General features: G+C 47.9%; 1 protein-coding gene across 1 annotated transcript in view; it reads right to left on the bottom strand.

The window, feature by feature from the left end:
• The window catches only part of COL27A1 (collagen type XXVII alpha 1 chain), a 146,261-nt gene that overhangs the window by 42,416 nt on the left and 87,118 nt on the right, over nucleotides 1-16,727 (bottom strand). Inside the window, exons 27-39 of the mRNA XM_084820772.1 lie at nucleotides 16,460-16,513; nucleotides 15,715-15,822; nucleotides 12,874-12,927; nucleotides 11,331-11,384; nucleotides 9,561-9,605; nucleotides 7,614-7,667; nucleotides 7,229-7,273; nucleotides 6,686-6,739; nucleotides 4,188-4,241; nucleotides 4,042-4,095; nucleotides 3,787-3,840; nucleotides 1,661-1,714; nucleotides 491-535 (exon numbers count right to left, since the gene is read on the bottom strand). Of these exons, the coding sequence (XP_084676898.1) occupies nucleotides 491-535; nucleotides 1,661-1,714; nucleotides 3,787-3,840; nucleotides 4,042-4,095; nucleotides 4,188-4,241; nucleotides 6,686-6,739; nucleotides 7,229-7,273; nucleotides 7,614-7,667; nucleotides 9,561-9,605; nucleotides 11,331-11,384; nucleotides 12,874-12,927; nucleotides 15,715-15,822; nucleotides 16,460-16,513 (729 nt within the window). The remainder of the gene's footprint in view (nucleotides 1-490; nucleotides 536-1,660; nucleotides 1,715-3,786; nucleotides 3,841-4,041; nucleotides 4,096-4,187; nucleotides 4,242-6,685; nucleotides 6,740-7,228; nucleotides 7,274-7,613; nucleotides 7,668-9,560; nucleotides 9,606-11,330; nucleotides 11,385-12,873; nucleotides 12,928-15,714; nucleotides 15,823-16,459; nucleotides 16,514-16,727) is intronic.

The raw sequence follows: 16,727 nt of genomic DNA, 5'->3' as shown, positions 1-16,727 counted from the left end.
CCCTCTGCCATGACCTGTCCATCTTGGGTGGCCCTGCACGGCATAGCTTATGGCTTCACTGAGTTACGCAAGCCCCTTCGCCACAACAAGGCAGTGATCCATGAAGGGGACATACACATTACACATGCACAGTCTTAGAAAAACCACCACCTTTCTTGTGGCACAAACGATGAATGCCCATCCCTGTGTATGAAACAGGAAGCAGCATGTCCACCAGATGAAAGTATAAAATGCACCAATTTTTCCTGAAGAGTGTTTTCTAGGGAACGCTCTACATGCAAAGACCAGAGGCACTGAAATAGATAGCGACCATGGATAGGAACCTGATGAGACAGGGGAGCCATGTAGCGATACTGTGGAAGATCAACACAACGCAGGCACTCTTTAATGGATAAAGGAGTCTAAAACAGCAGAAGGGAAGGCTGGCAGGAATGACAATAATGAAAAGTTACCTAAAGCACAGACAAAAGGTTTTATCAGAAGAACATACCTGTGGGCCAGGGAGGCCTTTCAGGCTGGGTGGCCCAGGTGGACCCTAAGGAGAGAGGAAGGTTGGAGAGAATAAAAATGTGATTTCTGTGCTGCAAAGTGCTCGAACAGGCCTCTCCAGAAATTGCATCGACTTTGAGACTCGGACTGAGGGTCTCAGCTCCACGTGTTTTGTGCCACTGTGGAAGTTTGCTAGAGCAGATGGCCAGTGGGCTTATTGCACCTTCCAGCTAAGCTACAACACCTCTTGCTGGACTGTTGTCAAATGCTTTTAAGAGCAGGAATGTCTGCAGACCAACAGGGTTGCATGCACCCCAGGTCACACATACACAAGGGTAACCAAACTGTTTCCATCCTGTAACCAGTCTGGAAATCAGATTGAAAGGGATCTAAATCATCCGTTTCCTCCAAGACTGCAGTTATTCTTCCAGTCTCACACCTTCCCAAGTTTTGCAATATAATTCTTGGCTCAAAAAATGTACCAAAGTGCATATAAAATGGATATTTTAGGCTAAAATCTGCACAGAAAAATCCATATTTTAGGGTAACGTGCATACAAATAATGCATATCTTGTTAAAAAATAAAGCAAATTTTCATGCTGTTTTGTTTTTAATGCAGAAAACAGGATGGCATTGATTTATAAAAGAATATAATCAAAGCTGGCACAGAGCAGAAACAGAACGATCTGTCCATCCCAACGTCCAGGTTAAGTTTCATGTAGGGATGGGCAGGCACTACCCCTGTCTGGGATCTCTGGGTGCCCACCCAGCCCCTGCCTCTGTGCACCCGGACCTGCGATTGAGGTCCCTGCTGCTTGCTGAGCTGGCTTCATTCACCCAGGCGGCCTCATTGAGCTCTGCGATTGCCATTTTTTGAAAAATAAAATGCGTATTTGCAAAACTGTGCACATTCATGCATATGCAAATATGCACATTTTTGCGGTCGCGGAGCTCGACGAGGCCACCTGGGCGAGAGCCGGGGGTGAGCAGGGCTGTGGCTCAGCGAGCGCAGCTCGGGGGTGCAGGCAAGGGGGGGGTTTCCACTGGATTCCCGGACGTAATCGGGGACCCGCACAATCCTTAGTTTCATCCCTGCCTGTCACCCCTTCCAGCGCAATGAGCAGTAGCAGCAGGACGTTGTTCAGGCTGCACAGCAGAGAAGGACACTCACTTTGGAACCAGACTTCCCTGGAAACCCAGTGGGCCCTCGGATTCCAGGCTGTCCCTGCAAAGGAGGCGAGGGGTGGGGAGAGAGGGAAGAGAGGTTTTACTGTGATGTCAAGGACCTCCTTAGATACACCAGCAGCAACAGCACCCACCAGGCTAGCAAGCAGGCAGAAGTGGGAAGCAAACAGAAAAATACACTTGGCTGACTCAGCTCCCATGTTTACACTTGGCTGACTCAGCTCCCATGTTTAGGGCTAGCATCAGTGCTTCATTTCTTCAAAACAATGTGTGAGATGGTTCAGGCCCAGATGCAGCTATGTTGTGTGAGCCTTTATGCGAGAGTCCGAAGTGGTTGGCTGCCAAGGGCATAATTTCAGGCCCTACAAAGTAGTCGGGCCTGGGGCCCGACGCACGCCACAGTTGAACGGGGATATTCTTCATCCTCTCTCCTCAAAAGTTACGCCATGCTCTTTTGCGAGAGACAGTGACATCAGAGGTCACTCCGTCAACCTCTTCGCACTGTGGGCAACTTCCTGTCAGCACAGGAAGTGGGGCTTTGCTCTCCCCATGGGCTGCCTCATCCATGCTTCTGGCAGCACTGGCCTGCTCTCCCTCCTGGCTGGGGCTCATCTACAGCACCACCCACCCACCCACCCCGGATCGTGCATGATCCACTACCAGTTGTGTAATGCTTGTCTCTGAAGGCCTTGGAATATGGGCTAAGAAAAATGGAAGGGGTATGGAACAGAGAGAGCGGAGGTCAGTTTGAAAAGGGGAAGGAGGAAGAAGAGGCAGAAAGACAGTGAAGGAGGAGACAAGAGAAGAAAGGATGGAAAAAGGATGGAGAAACCAGCAGCTTCCACACAAGGACAGGCAACCAAGGTCCAGAGAGTGCTAAGCAGCTGTTGTTGAGACAGCAACAATCACACTGCTCTTCACAGAGAACTGTGGCTTGAAATTGGAGTTGACCATATTTGGTTCATAGTTGTTAATTGTTTTCTTATTTATTTGTTTGTTTATTAAATTTATTAATCGCCCATCTAGCCGGTCACCCGGCCACTCTGGGTGATATACAGCCATCAAAAAACAGTAAAATTAGACATTAAAACATCCTGTTCTAAAATACCCTAGCCTACCCCAAATGCCTGCCTGAACAACCATGTTTTCAATGCACGGTGGAAGCTCATTGAAGAGGGGGCTTGGCAGAGTTCTTTAGGGAGGGAATTCTTAACGTTATTATTCACCAAACTTTCTTAAGTTCAGTAAATATTGTTCAATACTGAGTGGTTTGCCTCTGTGGTCATTGCAATCTGCCCCCCCCCATCCTACTTATTAAAAACAACAACCCTGAAACATCACAGTTGTCCACTCCATGACCGCCCCCTTCCTGGCTTGTCCTCATAACATATCCCTAACTCTGGGGATGTGGCATCTATCAGTCCCCCCGCCTCATCATTCACCCCTCACTCCACCCCAAAATCTTCCCCAAAGCTGATATTTACTGCAAATAGAATGTGGGGGGTGGCGTGGGGAATGGCATATTGCGAGGGGTGACTTGGTAGGAAAACAGCACGGGAAAGAGTTAAACCACTTAGCCTTGGTCTGGATCCAAATGCTCCGCTCCCTGCAGCTGCTTTATTGTTAAGAAAGAGAAGTGGTAGGTTGTAGCTGAGCTTTGAAATAGCATGTTTAAAATAGTTTGACCCTAAAAACCATTTCCCCTACATCCCAGTCTGCCACCTAAGGTCCTCTTGAGGGTTATTTGCTGTGACTGCCTAATGTGAGATTGGCAGCCACATGCCAGAGGACCTTTTTTTTGCCGCCTCTCAATTGAAATGCATTTGCTGACCTCTTTGAATGTTTTTATGTGGGAAATAAAGACTCTATTATTCCAGCAGGCCTTCCCTTTCTAGAATCCTTATTCCTTTTCGCTGATTGTTATATACCATTTTATGCTGTATTGTTTTTATTGTTGATGTTCTTGTTTAATTGGTTTTTAACTTTGTATGCTGCCTACGCTATTTTGTATATATTTTGTATTCAATATAAATTGAAATAATAATAATAATAATAATAATAATAATAATAATAATTTCCTCTCAAGTTACCAAACATTGAGCCAGCCCTTACCTTTTTGCCCATGAGCCCTGGTTCTCCTCTGTTGCCAACGGATCCTGGATAGCCCTGGAACAGAGGAGTTTATCAGCATCCAGTTAAGAAGCTCTCCTAATTCGTTGCCTCTGCACTGGGTTATCTACATTTTGCCACCAATGCTGTTGGTGAGAATTGTGGGGCAGAGGGAGGGGATCCTGGGAAACCACTTCGGCTTTCTGTGGTCCAGTTTCCCTTGAGTACACCCCACATTGCAGATGATCCATCACTTACGTTGATGCCGACAAGTCCTTGTGGCCCTTCCAGGCCAGGTTTGCCAGGAAGACCCTGCCCCAAAAAACAACAGTGAAGAGGCTTGAACTGTCCTCCACAGAATTGATTGAGTCATTTAAATTTAAAACATTTGCATGAGTTCTTACCATCATCCCCGGGGAACCTGGGTCTCCATTGATTCCTGTTTTTCCCAGAGGACCCTATTTGGAAAGAGAAGTCATCATAGCAAGGCCTCCAAAATGTTGAACTGGGTTGGAGAATTAATGGATGGCAGCTTGCTCCCAACAGCGTAAATATATTGCCACCATTGGGGCATTTGAGAAAGGCCTTGGGCTCCCAGCAAATGCTTGACCTCACTGCCCTCTGGAGCTGGACCTGCACAAGAGACCATCTGCTGGCAACTCAGCTACTTTTTCAGGATTTTTTCTTCAGCACCTCCCAGGGTCAGAATGCGAACCACAATCATGCCCCAACAATAGGGATGCACGAATCCCCTTACCTGGGGTCTGCAGGGGGGTCCGCAGGGGGGGAGGCGATCCTCCCCCCTGGAATCCTTGCTGGCTGGCTCCACTCCATGGTGAGTCTGCGGAGCCACCGGCTGGCTCCGTTCCACAAGCGATACAGCTGCCATTGCCGTGCCGTATCGCTGATGATGAGAAACAGGAAGTGATCCGGATGCAAATGGCGTCCGCTACACCATTCGCATCCATTTTTTTCATGCGATAGGCTACGTAAATATCTACGTAAATACAGACGCATAGCCTATCGCGAGAAGAAACAGGGATGCAAACGGAGTAGTGGACGCCATTTGCATCCAGATTGCTTCCTGTTTCTCATCATCGGATGGCAATGGCAGCCGTATTGTTTGCGGAACGGAGCTGCTGGCGAGGAGGATTCGGCTCCGCAATGGTCCGGCGGGAGGCGGAGGTGAGTGGGATCGTTCCGCCACGGACTCCGGAGGCTGAATTCCAGGGAGCCTCATTGAAGCCTGTGGCAGAATTCTCCACCATCCCTAGCCGACAATGGTTCAAAAGCAAGCTGGGAGATGCTAGGGAAGAAAGCTGAGGAGTGAAGCAGGTTCATATGCAGTGAGCAAGGGTTAGGGTTGGTAATTGTGGCCTGTGTCTCTATAATCACATAGACAAGCGGAGCATAGTGGAATTAAGAGTCTCCTATAAGCAGGCAGAGAAGCCATTGTTCCTGCCTAAGATGGCCAGAGTGAGAGCAGTTCTACACCAGCCTAAAATCCCACAACTTTACTGGGGCTTTTTGCTTCTGTTTTAAATACAGGATCACGATGTGCTCCCTTTACACATGCTTCCCCACAACAGTTCCGTCCCTTATCTGCGTATTCTATGTTTCATTATACAGCCATTAGATGGCGCTGTGGTCTAGCTCCTCTTATTGCACAACTTTCTCTTTTCACGAGGAAACTCAATGCGCTGTAATTTGATAGCTCATTATCTCCAATCTTTTTTAAAAAATCAGATAAAGGACATTTAGTGTGGGAGATGCCATTGAGGTTGACGACATCATGTAAAGGGCCTGCAAACTTCTGTGAGTGACCAATCTAAATTGCAGGATAAAAACCCCATGTGGAGAAGCCCTGAGTCCTTGTACTGCAATCCTCTTCATCTTTAACCATCTCACAGCTCCACCTCTCTCTCCAGGACCCACCTCTCAAAACTAGCTCCAGACCATTGGTTCCATATGACAATGGAACCACTTACCAAGGGAAGTGGTGGTCTCTCCCACACTGGAGGCATTCAAGACAAGGCTGGACAGCCATCTGCCAGGGATGCTCTGACTTGGATTCCTGCATTGAGCAGGGGGTTGGACTCGATGGTCTTGTAGGCCCCTTCCAACCCTACTATTCTGTGATTCTATGACCCCGACTCTCTCCTGAGCTCTGAGAGGTGTCACTTTCTAAAGGCAGTGGGGAAGATGCCAGGCCATCAGGAAGTCGTCAAGCCTAGGTCCCCAAGCAGGCCTCAGTCAAGTAGGGAGTTTCCTCGCTCTCCGAAAAGCTACCCAACCACCCCAGCTGGCAATATACCACTGGAAGCACCAGTGGGTAACCCCTGGCAGAACTGCAGCTGTTACACAAGGAAAATGAGCTCCCTGCATTCCTTGCCCCCTGTCAGAGTCTATTTTGTCCAGACTTTACGACCACACCTTATTTTGAAAAATAACACTAATAAAGCACCTCTGTATTATAAATAGAAATTATTATTTTATTAATACATACAATAATAAATAATGTTCAAGAATAAATCTCCAGGGAGCTCAGGATGGCTTACACAAGCTAATGGAGTGGCTTCACTTGATTGCCTTGCATTGGGGGGGGGGGGAGGAATCTTCCAGGCAGGAGAGGCTGGTGGGGGGGGGGGAATTCAATTCTGGGTTTTAGTTAGAACCACCCAGAAGTCTAAAGAAGCTATCCAAGGTGCTGGATCCACTTGAGGGATAGGGTTCAACATCTTGGATAGTCCCTTTAGACTTCTAGCTGGTTCTAAGTAAAACCCAGAATGGAACATCTGCCCCACTGAAATTGGAAACACCAGCCTCCCCTGCCTCCAGGGGTCAAATCTGTGGGTGGGGGCAGGGGCTTGCCCCATGCTGATGACCAGCCTGTTCCACTTACTGTTGATCCGGCAGGTCCATCATGTCCTCGGTCACCTTGAAAACCCATGAAACCCTGAAGAGGAGGAGGAGGACAAAAAGATGAAACTTGTACGACACTGCAGGCAATCCTGGGCAGAAGGGAGACATCCCTTACGGGGACAGCCTGGCCAAACGGGTGGCTGTTGGCTGCAGATGTATTGTCTGCAGCCCCAGTTTAGGAGGGAATTCCCTCCAAAATTCCTCTGTGGAGCAGAGGGAGGGGTTGGGCTTTTTAAAAAGGGCTCTTCTGTGTTGCCCTGGGATGTCCAGCTGTGTTGCTGGCTCAAGTGGTTGACAGACACCATTTCCTGGAAAAGTTCTGTCCTGAAGAAAAGAACTTTTCTCTCCTCTTTTCTGGAAAGTAACCCTTCTCTTCCCCAAGCAAGTTCCATGATGAATAGCGGAGAAACAGCAAGTCTCCCTCACATCGGGTATACTTTTGCTACCATCATGCTGGGAAAATTAAGATTTTAACATTTGGACATGCACACACAGGAACACACAAGCAAGCCATTCTACTCACAGACAGACCATTCTGGCCAGGGCTCCCCACAGCACCAGCAACACCCTGCAGGACAATTCAAAATGACATTAAGGATCAGGAGAACCAGGCAAGGGAATCTCCTTACCCCATTGGCCATAGTGGATCAGGTGATTCTCCCTGATCCATATAAAGCCTTCCACTCTGGACTGAACAGCAGAATATGCCACCCAGATTACAGAATATGTCTCCCAGATTACAAACTGCCTTTGCCACACCCTCAGCTGCTCAGAACGCAGGTCCTACAAGCTGATGGTGCAACATGCAGCAGCTCAGGACCACAAACCCCAAGCATTCTGCCCAGCATGGCAAGGGCTGGGCAGTGCAAGCCAAAAGGAGAGTGAAGTAGGTAGTATAGAATGGGAACCTGTGTACCAGGCTTTCCTTCTGGGCCCTCGATTCCAGGAGTGCCTCGTAAGCCCTGCAAGGAAATTGGAGGGATGTTTGGGGAGTGGGAGTGGGGAGAAGAAGAGAGAGAAGCACAATAATAATAATAATAATAATAATAATAATAATAATAATAATTCAGGGTGCTGGTGATCATCTTTAAATCAGGGATGTGGTATGTGTGGCTCTCCAGATGTGGTTGCACTAAAACTCCCATCAGCCCTCACTATTGGCTATGCTGGCTAGGGTGGATGGGAGTTGCAGTCCAGCACCATCTGGAGGGCCACACGTTCCCCCAACCCCCAGCCATGAACGGAGGAGGAGGTCCTTTAGAGGAGGTCCTTTTCCATATGCTATGCACATACGAAAGAGATGCCCTTCTCTGTGGTGGCGTCCTGACTTCGGGATGTCCTCCCAAGGGAGACACAGTTGGTGCAGATTCACAGTGCATTTCCCAAGTATTCAGCTTTAACTGAATTTAACTTCCAAGAATCAAGCAGGGAGGCGGGGGTGGAGGGTGGATCTGGTAGCAGAACTTTGCAGAATGTTTGCAACAAATTCCAAATTGCAGAGTTCAGCCATGCCCTAATTACTGGAGGGAAAGCCCCCTTACCTATCACGATGGGCTTCTTAGAGAGCAATCCTATGGCCCCTAGACAGTATCTGCGGGGGGGGGGCATAGGATTGTTCAGCTTATTGGCTCTGAGGTTGGAGACAGGGCTCCAGAGCTGGATCCGAGATCTGGAGACATGGACCCAACCTCGGAGCCCGTAAACCGCACTCCCTACCCTGCCCCTTCATAGCCGGCACAGAGAGAGAACTGTGCCAGCTACCTTTCCATGTTTGGAAACCTCCGTGCGGAAATGGGGAAAAGAGGGCAGTTCCGGAGATGGAGGGGGAGAAGACCAGGGAAGCTCCATTATGCAGCTTCCTATGCTCGCCCCAGCCCACTTTCCTCCTGCTCTGAAGCGCCGTGGCTAGACAGGCGAAATCGCCCAGCCCAAGCACAGAGGCGAGAAGCACAAGGCGCTGCTTTAGGTTACTCGGCAGCCCCCGACTTTGGAGGCTGGTGTCTATCAACGCTGGATTGTGCCCTTCGCTACTGTTTTTGGAAGGCGATGGGAGGCATGATTTGGCTAAAAGTGGATGAGTCAGGAGGTAGGGCTTATGGATGTCATTAAGTCCCCCACATACACACTCACACTTTTTCTCCCATAATTCAAGCTCTGACCTGTACCAGCTCCTGAACGGTTTCCAGAGCCAACACTGATGTCTGGAACACGCAGTTGAAAAGCAAACCATGTTTTGGAACATGCTCTCTTAACCATAGAGCCAGCGCCCACCCACATCCGGGTTTAGTCTGAAGACCTTTCAGACTACGAGGCATGGTTTCTTCTCAGGCTCAAGCCCCAGAACCTTTCTTTTTTACAAATAAACAATTGCCAAATTATTATAAATTATTATAAAGGGCACAGCGGTGCATTCCAGGTCGTGTGGTGAACGTAAGACAATGAGGGTGCTTCCGGAAGAAGGGCTTCTACCACTACCGACCAAAAGGCGCTGTGCAGCTATCCCGTCTTTTTCTTCAAGAAAAAAGGTTGAAAGAAGTGGTGGAGAAACACAGGAGGGCTAAATACAGAAGATGTTGTCATCGAAATCCCATCAAACTTTGTGAATGAGGCACTGTGATATCACAATCACAGCTTTGTCTGGAAGCAAACCCTTTTCTCTAGAGCAGCAGTAAGTAACATGGTAGCCTCCAGATGTTTTGGACTGTGACTCCCAGAAGCTTCTGCCAGCATGTCCAAGGTCAGGGATTATGAGAGCTGTACTCCAAAATCTCTGGAGGGCACCAGGTTGCCTATCCTTTCCCTACAGCAATATTGGCATAATTGAGGCTGGTCACAGTGGGGATCCTATTACTTACTGGGAGTCCTGGCATTCCAACAAGCCCTCGCTGGCCCATCCGGCCCTGGAGAGAAACCAACAGTTACTCGAAGTCTTTTCTCTCATTAATCAATGCCCACGCTCAGGAAGCTTCCAACCTTCCATGCTCTTGGGCCAAAGATGTGCGTCACTGCTGTGCAAAAGTGCAGACACAGGGCATCAACCAGAATGGCGATGTTCACGTTGGGATTATTATCCAAGTTTTTCTTTCTTCCATACGATTGTGACGATTAACTACCAAATGCCCATCTGTATGACGGCTGGGTTGTGTGTATGCCAAAGGAAGGTTTGCAGATTCTAAAGCAAGGGCAGGGAACCCAAGGCTCTCCACTCCACTTGTTGCTGGACTACAGCTCCCATTACCTCTGACTATTAGCCATACTAGCTGGGGCTGATTGGAGTTGGGTCTAACATAACTGGAGGGCCACAAGTTCCCAAGTTCCCATGAGTCGGAGGAAGGTGGGTTACAGTGCAGCTCTGGGTGCTTGGAACACAACTGTAGCCGGGCCCGGCTCTACCATTAGGCAGAGAGAGGTGACCGCATCAGGCAGGAGATGCTGTGGTGCAGCAGTGGCAGCCCCATGGCTGCTCTTCAATAGCTCTCTGCCTGTTCATCTCAGTTGGAAGACATAGCTACACAGCCTGCTCTGGGGACACTATCAGGGACACTTCAACAAGCCTTGAAGTCAGTTTCAACTGCCAGTCCAGCTGGGATGAGGCACTTTCTTGTCCTTTGACTCAGGCAGCAAAATACCCCGGGGTGGCCCTGACTGTGGCAACGTAAGGGTCTTGCTGGACCACACCAAAGATCTATCTAGTTCAGCATCCAGTTTCCCACAGTGGCCAACCAGATGCTTCTGGGCAACCCACAAGCAGGACATGAGTGCAATAGCCCTCTCCTGCTGTTGTTCCCTGGCAGCTTGCATTCAAGAGAAATGCTACCTCTGATTCTGGAGGTAGCATAGAGCCATCACAGCTACCAGGCATTGATAGGCTTTTTCTGCATGAATGTATCCAATCCCCTTTTAAAGCCAACTAAGCTGTTGGCCACCCCCACCCCCCACGTCTTGCGGCAGAAAATCCCATAAATGCATTGTGTATAAAGAAGGATTTTCTTTTGCCTGTCGTGAACCTCCTGCCAATTAATTTTGCTGGATGACCTTCAAAGTTCTTGAGGGAGAGGGAGAAAAAATCCTCTTTATTCACTTTATCGGCACCATGCTTATTTTTGTTTTTTAAAAAGGTATGTCATGTCCAGGTGTCTTTTTTCTCTAAATTGAAAAGGCCCTGATGGTTTTTGCCTTTCTTTGTAGGGATGTTGCTGGAACCCCCCATTATCGTTTTGGTTGCCCTTTTCTGCACCTTCTCCAACTTGAGAAGAACATTTTTGAGATGGGGCAACCAGAACTGTACACAGTTCTCTCTCCCTACCCGCTCCATCCAGTAGGTGGCAGAAAAAGTACAGATCACTCTTGCCAGAGGTCTGACCTGATCACTTGAAGAGGGCTTTTGAAATTAGGCTGAGTGCTACAGGTTGCCCACCCCTGATTTAAAATATAAACAAAACACATTAGCAACAAAAATTTAAAGTTGCTTTAGATCTTTGCCACTGAAACCTCCTTGGGATCTGAAACATAGCATTAAGAGTTGGAAAGGTTAGGTTTAGGGTCATTTAGTTAGAGCTAGAGGTCATCTATTCCAACCCTATGTTCAATAAAGAAGTCGTGAAACCTAAGGAGTTATGAGTTACCCTGCTTCCTCGTGGCCCTGATCTTCCTTTGGTGCCATCCAGGCCCCGACTGCCCTGCAGTTCAGAGAGAAAAATCCAATCATTTCATGCAATGCTCATTTCCTTACAGCAATCTCTATAGCAGAGAAGCCTGCTATTGCAAACAGGGAGAAGTGGCCAGAAAAGGAGAAAGGGATGGGACCTCTAATTCTCTGACTGTTGTCTGGAATGGGGCAAAATTGCAATGGTAGGGTGCTGTCATGGGGAACCTTCAGTTGCTGTCAGCAATAATAATGTGGTAGCTGGGGGGCGGGGAGCCTGGACAGAGGCAGGAAACAAGCCTCTCTCATTGGTTGAGCAGCACCTGCTGGGTTGATGATGTTCAGTTCTACTCCCCCCACCCAGCCTGGACGTCTGTTGCTTTCAAGCATTGTGTGACCTGTGAAAAGTGGATTTTTAAGGTATAGTATGCTTGGCTTTTCTTACTCCATGTGTCCCTGATGGACCAAAGCCGATTCCATGAAAATCCAGATAATACTCCAATGTGCTTCTCATTCCGTTGTTGTGAAGATCCCCCCCAGGTGCCCTCCAGATGTGTTGGACTACAATTCCCAGCATCTCCAGCCAGCCATGCTCACTGGGGGATGCAGGGACCTTATTTCTCAGTATAATCCCCAGCCTGTAACAACATGGGTAGAGAGGGCAGCTGCCATGGGGTAGCTTTCATACACGCTATTGCGGGGGTGTCAACTCAAGGGACAAATTCAGTTTTGGAGATGTTCTCGGGGGCCACAATCCAGCGGTGGGTGAAGCTGAAGGCAAAAAAGGCCACATGAAAAGATCAGCATATTTTAGTCTAAAGTTCTGACTGCCAGTAACTAAGAAATTTCAAGCTTTAGAACGGGGGGAAATGGCAAAACCTGGGAAACCTCCAAATGATCAGCTGTTCGGGCCCTGTGGAAGGGATCATGGCCCTCTGGGGAATGCTAGAAGGCCAGATTTGGGATTTCAGGTGGACTGAATTTGGCTCATGGGCCCCTGTCCTAACGAGTCACCGCACCTGCAATTAGAAATTGTGTGAATGTCTTTCTAAAAGTAAATTGCAGACATGGCAGGCCTGATCCAGATCAGGGCCACAGAAGGGGGTAAATAATTAAAGCCCCCCTCCCTTCCCCCATGCCAGGTTCCTGATCCAGATTACCCCCCCCCCTTTTGCAATTTACCTTAAAAATGCCTTTTAGTTGCCTTCATGTCTCGTTTGGCCCAAGAATGTCAGAAAAACATAACTTTTACATAGACCTAATACGGCTTTCCAAGTAGTCTCTTGATAAAGGCTGAGTCAGCCTTGCAAGAATCTTCTCTCTTGACAAACCTGCGAGGTAGATCATTGCTATTCTCCGTTTGCCAAGGCAAAACTGAGGTTGAGAGGCTAATCTGCTCAAATACACACTTGAGTCCTTGGCCAGAGGTCTATATCTAACAGGCACTCTCAGGAACATGCTATGTAAGACTTCATTATCTTTATTAAATGGAAAGGAAGAAAACAAATAAGGCTTAGACTAACCTTGAGCCCTTCTGTGCCATTTTGACCAAGGGGACCCATTTGCCCCTCCTCTCCCTGGAATGGCAAAGAGATTCAGTCAATGCGTTCAACACAAACCATTTTGAAACATCATACTTGGACTGAGTGGGATGTAGTCTAACTCCAGTGGTGTTAGTACAGAAACAGAGTATGAATATTATCGTTCCCACTAATAGCAAACTCAGGAGTTGAGTGCCAACAAGACTGGACCTCAAACAGGGCAACTGAACCTTGAAGTTTGCCAGAGTACAAACATCTACCCCGAAAAACCTAAGGGGGAAATCCTACTAAAAAAAAGAAGTGCCCAATGAGGACTGAGCATGCTCAGTAGGCATGGAAAGTTTATTATTTACTTTATTTATTTACAGCATTTATATACCGCTCCATATCTACCAAAGTCCGGAATGGTGAACAAAAAGGGTAAAAACAAATATATGTAATAATTAAAAAAAAGAATAAAAACACCATTATTAAAATTGTTCTTTTAAAAACAGAGTGCCAATAAAAACTGTGACTGGTTAGTTCAGGAGGGCCTCCTGGAAAAGAGCTGTTTTCAGGAGGTGCTTAAATCAACACAGTGTTGGCACCTGCCTGACCTCCAGGGGCAGGGAGTTCCAAAGAAAGGGGGTCACCACACTGAAGGCTCTTCTCCTGGTGGACTCCAGTCGGGCCATAGGTTGACTGAATGTAGGAAGAGAAAAATGGAAAATGGGGGATGGGAGGAAAGAAAAGACCTGCTACGGAAGGGCAAAGCTGGCTGGCATTGTGAACTCTTATTAGGGGGGTGCATTTTCTTTCTCTTGTTCTTGTGGTTATGAATCTGTGAATACAGTTTTGCTAACTGTGAACCAAAAGTCTTAGCTCAGAAGTACAGAAGCAGCAAGAAGTAGGTGTGTGTGTGTGTGTGTGTGTGTGTGTGTGTGTTCTATCTTTGAGAGCTTCCAAATGATGATTTTATTGTGCAATCACACTATCCCATTCATGGAATTTTATGGGGCCCAGATGACGTTGTCTTCATTTTCTAGCCTGCCTGTATTTTCCCACCACTACTTCTGTCGTTTTCCTTGCCAGAAAAATCTGTTAAAGAAGAAAAGACAGAACAGTGGCACGATGCCTTCTCAGTGTTTATGCTAGGAGTCCTCCATCTGGAAGGCCCCTTCATTTGTTGAATCCCCAGGAAGTTACCAACAGGGGGACCCCTTATCCCATACTTAGTCTCTGTGGGAAAAAAAAGAGCAACACAGAAAGCTAAGGACAAAACACACCAAGAACTAATGCGTGAACTTTGGATTTTACTTGAGCCTGTCAACTAGTGGAGGAATACAGAGCACTACTAGAAAACAAATACATAAGACCTTTGTTTGTTTGTTTGAACTAGAGATTCAGTCAATGCTCCCAAACTATGTTCCAGATACTCTGACAAAGTGGAGTCCAAACAATATTCTGTCACAATTAGGGTTGGCGGAGAATTTCTCCCCGAAACTTCGGGGGGCCGAGCGCCAACGTGTTCGGCCCCCCGAACAAGTTTCGGGGAGAAATCCTCCGAACCCCCCCACCCCCCGCACCCCCCCCCCGGGACGGGACTTACCTTCACCGAATGTCCCTCCCGGTGGCTGGTCCGGCTGGCGGTTCAGCGGGTGTTCGAGCGAGGCGGGAGCGGCAGCCGATCTTTTGACCGGCCGCCGCCGCCGCCATTGCAATGAAAGGAAAAAAACAAACAAACGCCCCCTGATAGGCTACGTGATGATTCACGTAGCCTATCACAGCTAGATCTGCAAAGTCAGCCGTGATAGGCTACGTGAATCGTCACGTAGCCTATCACGGGTGACTTAAAAAAAAAAAAAAGGGTGTACGGATAATGGCGGCCCCCATAGGGAGCCGCCATTCCCATTCCTTATTTGGTTGCCGTAGTCTACGTAAACATTTACGTAGACTACAGTGACTAAATAAAGAACGCGAATGGCGGCTCCCTGTGGGGGCCACCATTAGCGTACGCGCTTTTTTTTTTTTTTTAAAGTCACCCGTGATTGGCTACGTGACGATTCACATAGCCTATCACGGCTGACTTTGCAGATCTAGCCGTGATAGGCTACGTGAATCGTCACATAGCCTATCAGGGGGCGTTTTTTGTTGTTTTTTTTAACTTTCGCGTTCGCGGCCGGGCGAGGCAGGAAGCCTCCTCCCCGGCCTGAATTTCGGCCGGGGCGAGGCGGGAAGCCTCCCCCCCGGCCTGAACTTCGCGGGGGGATCAGCGAAGCGCCTCCCCCCCACCGTGAACGTCCTTCGAGGACAGGTAAGTGACTTTCATCCACCCCTAGTCACAATACATCTCTTCGAGCATCAGCCTAAAATCCTGCATTTAAAATGGAGCTTTCTGCTTCTATTTAAAATACAGGATCCCTTTACATGCACTTCCTTCCCCACTCCTTTCCCTCCTTATCTGAGCCTTCCATGTATTTCATTATATAGCCACTAGATGGTGCTGTAGTCTAGCTCCTCTTATTGCACCTTTTCCTTTTTCACAGAGGGAACTCAAGTGGGGTAATTTGAGAGCTCATTATCTCCGATCTTTTAAAAAATGGAATAAAAGGTCATTTAGTGTGGGAGATGCCCTTGAAGTTGATGACGTCATGTAAAGGACCCACAAATGTCCGTGAGTGAGCAATCTCAATAGCAGGATAAAAGATCCATGTGAAGAAGCCCATAGACTCCAAAATGCCACAATACTCTGCTGGTTTGCTGCAAACTGACAAATACATCTCCCCACCCACCTCCAGAATTTCTTAAAACAGCTTTGGCTGAGAGAATAAAAATCCTCCTTACTTCGGATCCTTGAAGTCCAGCCAGCCCTTTGGGCCCAGGGAACCCTTGAAAACCAGGTGCACCTCGAACCCCTGGTAGTCCTCTGGCTCCTTGGAGGCCGAGGGTGCCCTGAAAAAGACGACATGTCACAGAGGATGTAGCAGAACAACCCTAAGGTTATTTTTTAAGAAAACATAGCTGCATGGGGTCCCATAAGAAACCATGCCCTCTAAACTGGAAAGCCCATCTCTAACCCTAGATGTGAAAGTGTGAGCTGGGTTTACTCAGTGGTGGGGAATAGGAACTTTGCACAGGCCCAGCGTGCTCTCTTTCTATGATTCAACCTGTCCCAGGGCTGAACCCCAACACTAAGGAAAAGTTCCAGGAACGAGCTATGGTAAACCTTGGTGCAGCAATGCCAACAGGTCATGATTTGGGGGTGTATACTCCACGGCCCTGCTCAGTAGAATGACCAGGAGGTCCCCCAAATTTGGCAGAGCTAAATTATCACATTTTGAAGTAACTAAAGATACCCCCCACCCCATTTGCCACCACCATGGATCATACATTGGGTTAGATCCAGATTTAGTCATGCTTAGAGCCAGACCCCTTGAAATCAATGGAACTTTACTTCATCATGACTAGGGAGGAACTAAACGCAGTAGCTCTGCCTCTAGAACTCTGTGCCACTTGAGTTAGATGTCAAAAATTAAACCAAACACTGGGCTAACCACTATGCATTCCTTGCCACAGCATGTTACCGTACCTGGTCGCCTTTGGTTCCCGCATCCCCTTTTGCTCCCTCTGGGCCTTTTGCCCCCTGGAAAACAGCAAGACATTAAGAAGAGACAATGAAGAACTCAAGAAGGTGGAATTATCTGAACATAGTTGGAATCAGTAATCAGCTTCTGAATTCTGTTCTCTTAAAAACAAACCTTCCTTTACAAACTTTCCTTAGCAAGGCTTTAAGAAAAAAAAAAAAAAACTGGGTGGTGAGTGTGTGTGTGTGTGTTAAGCCAGAACTTCTCAAATAT

Source organism: Heloderma suspectum, chromosome 14 (assembly GCF_057233095.1).
Source record: "Heloderma suspectum isolate Gila_16-S chromosome 14, 16-S_ref, whole genome shotgun sequence".
Classification (NCBI taxonomy): domain Eukaryota; kingdom Metazoa; phylum Chordata; class Lepidosauria; order Squamata; family Helodermatidae; genus Heloderma; species Heloderma suspectum.
The sequence above is the reverse complement of the archived record's forward strand: the minus strand, read 5'-3'. Positions and strand labels throughout refer to the sequence as shown.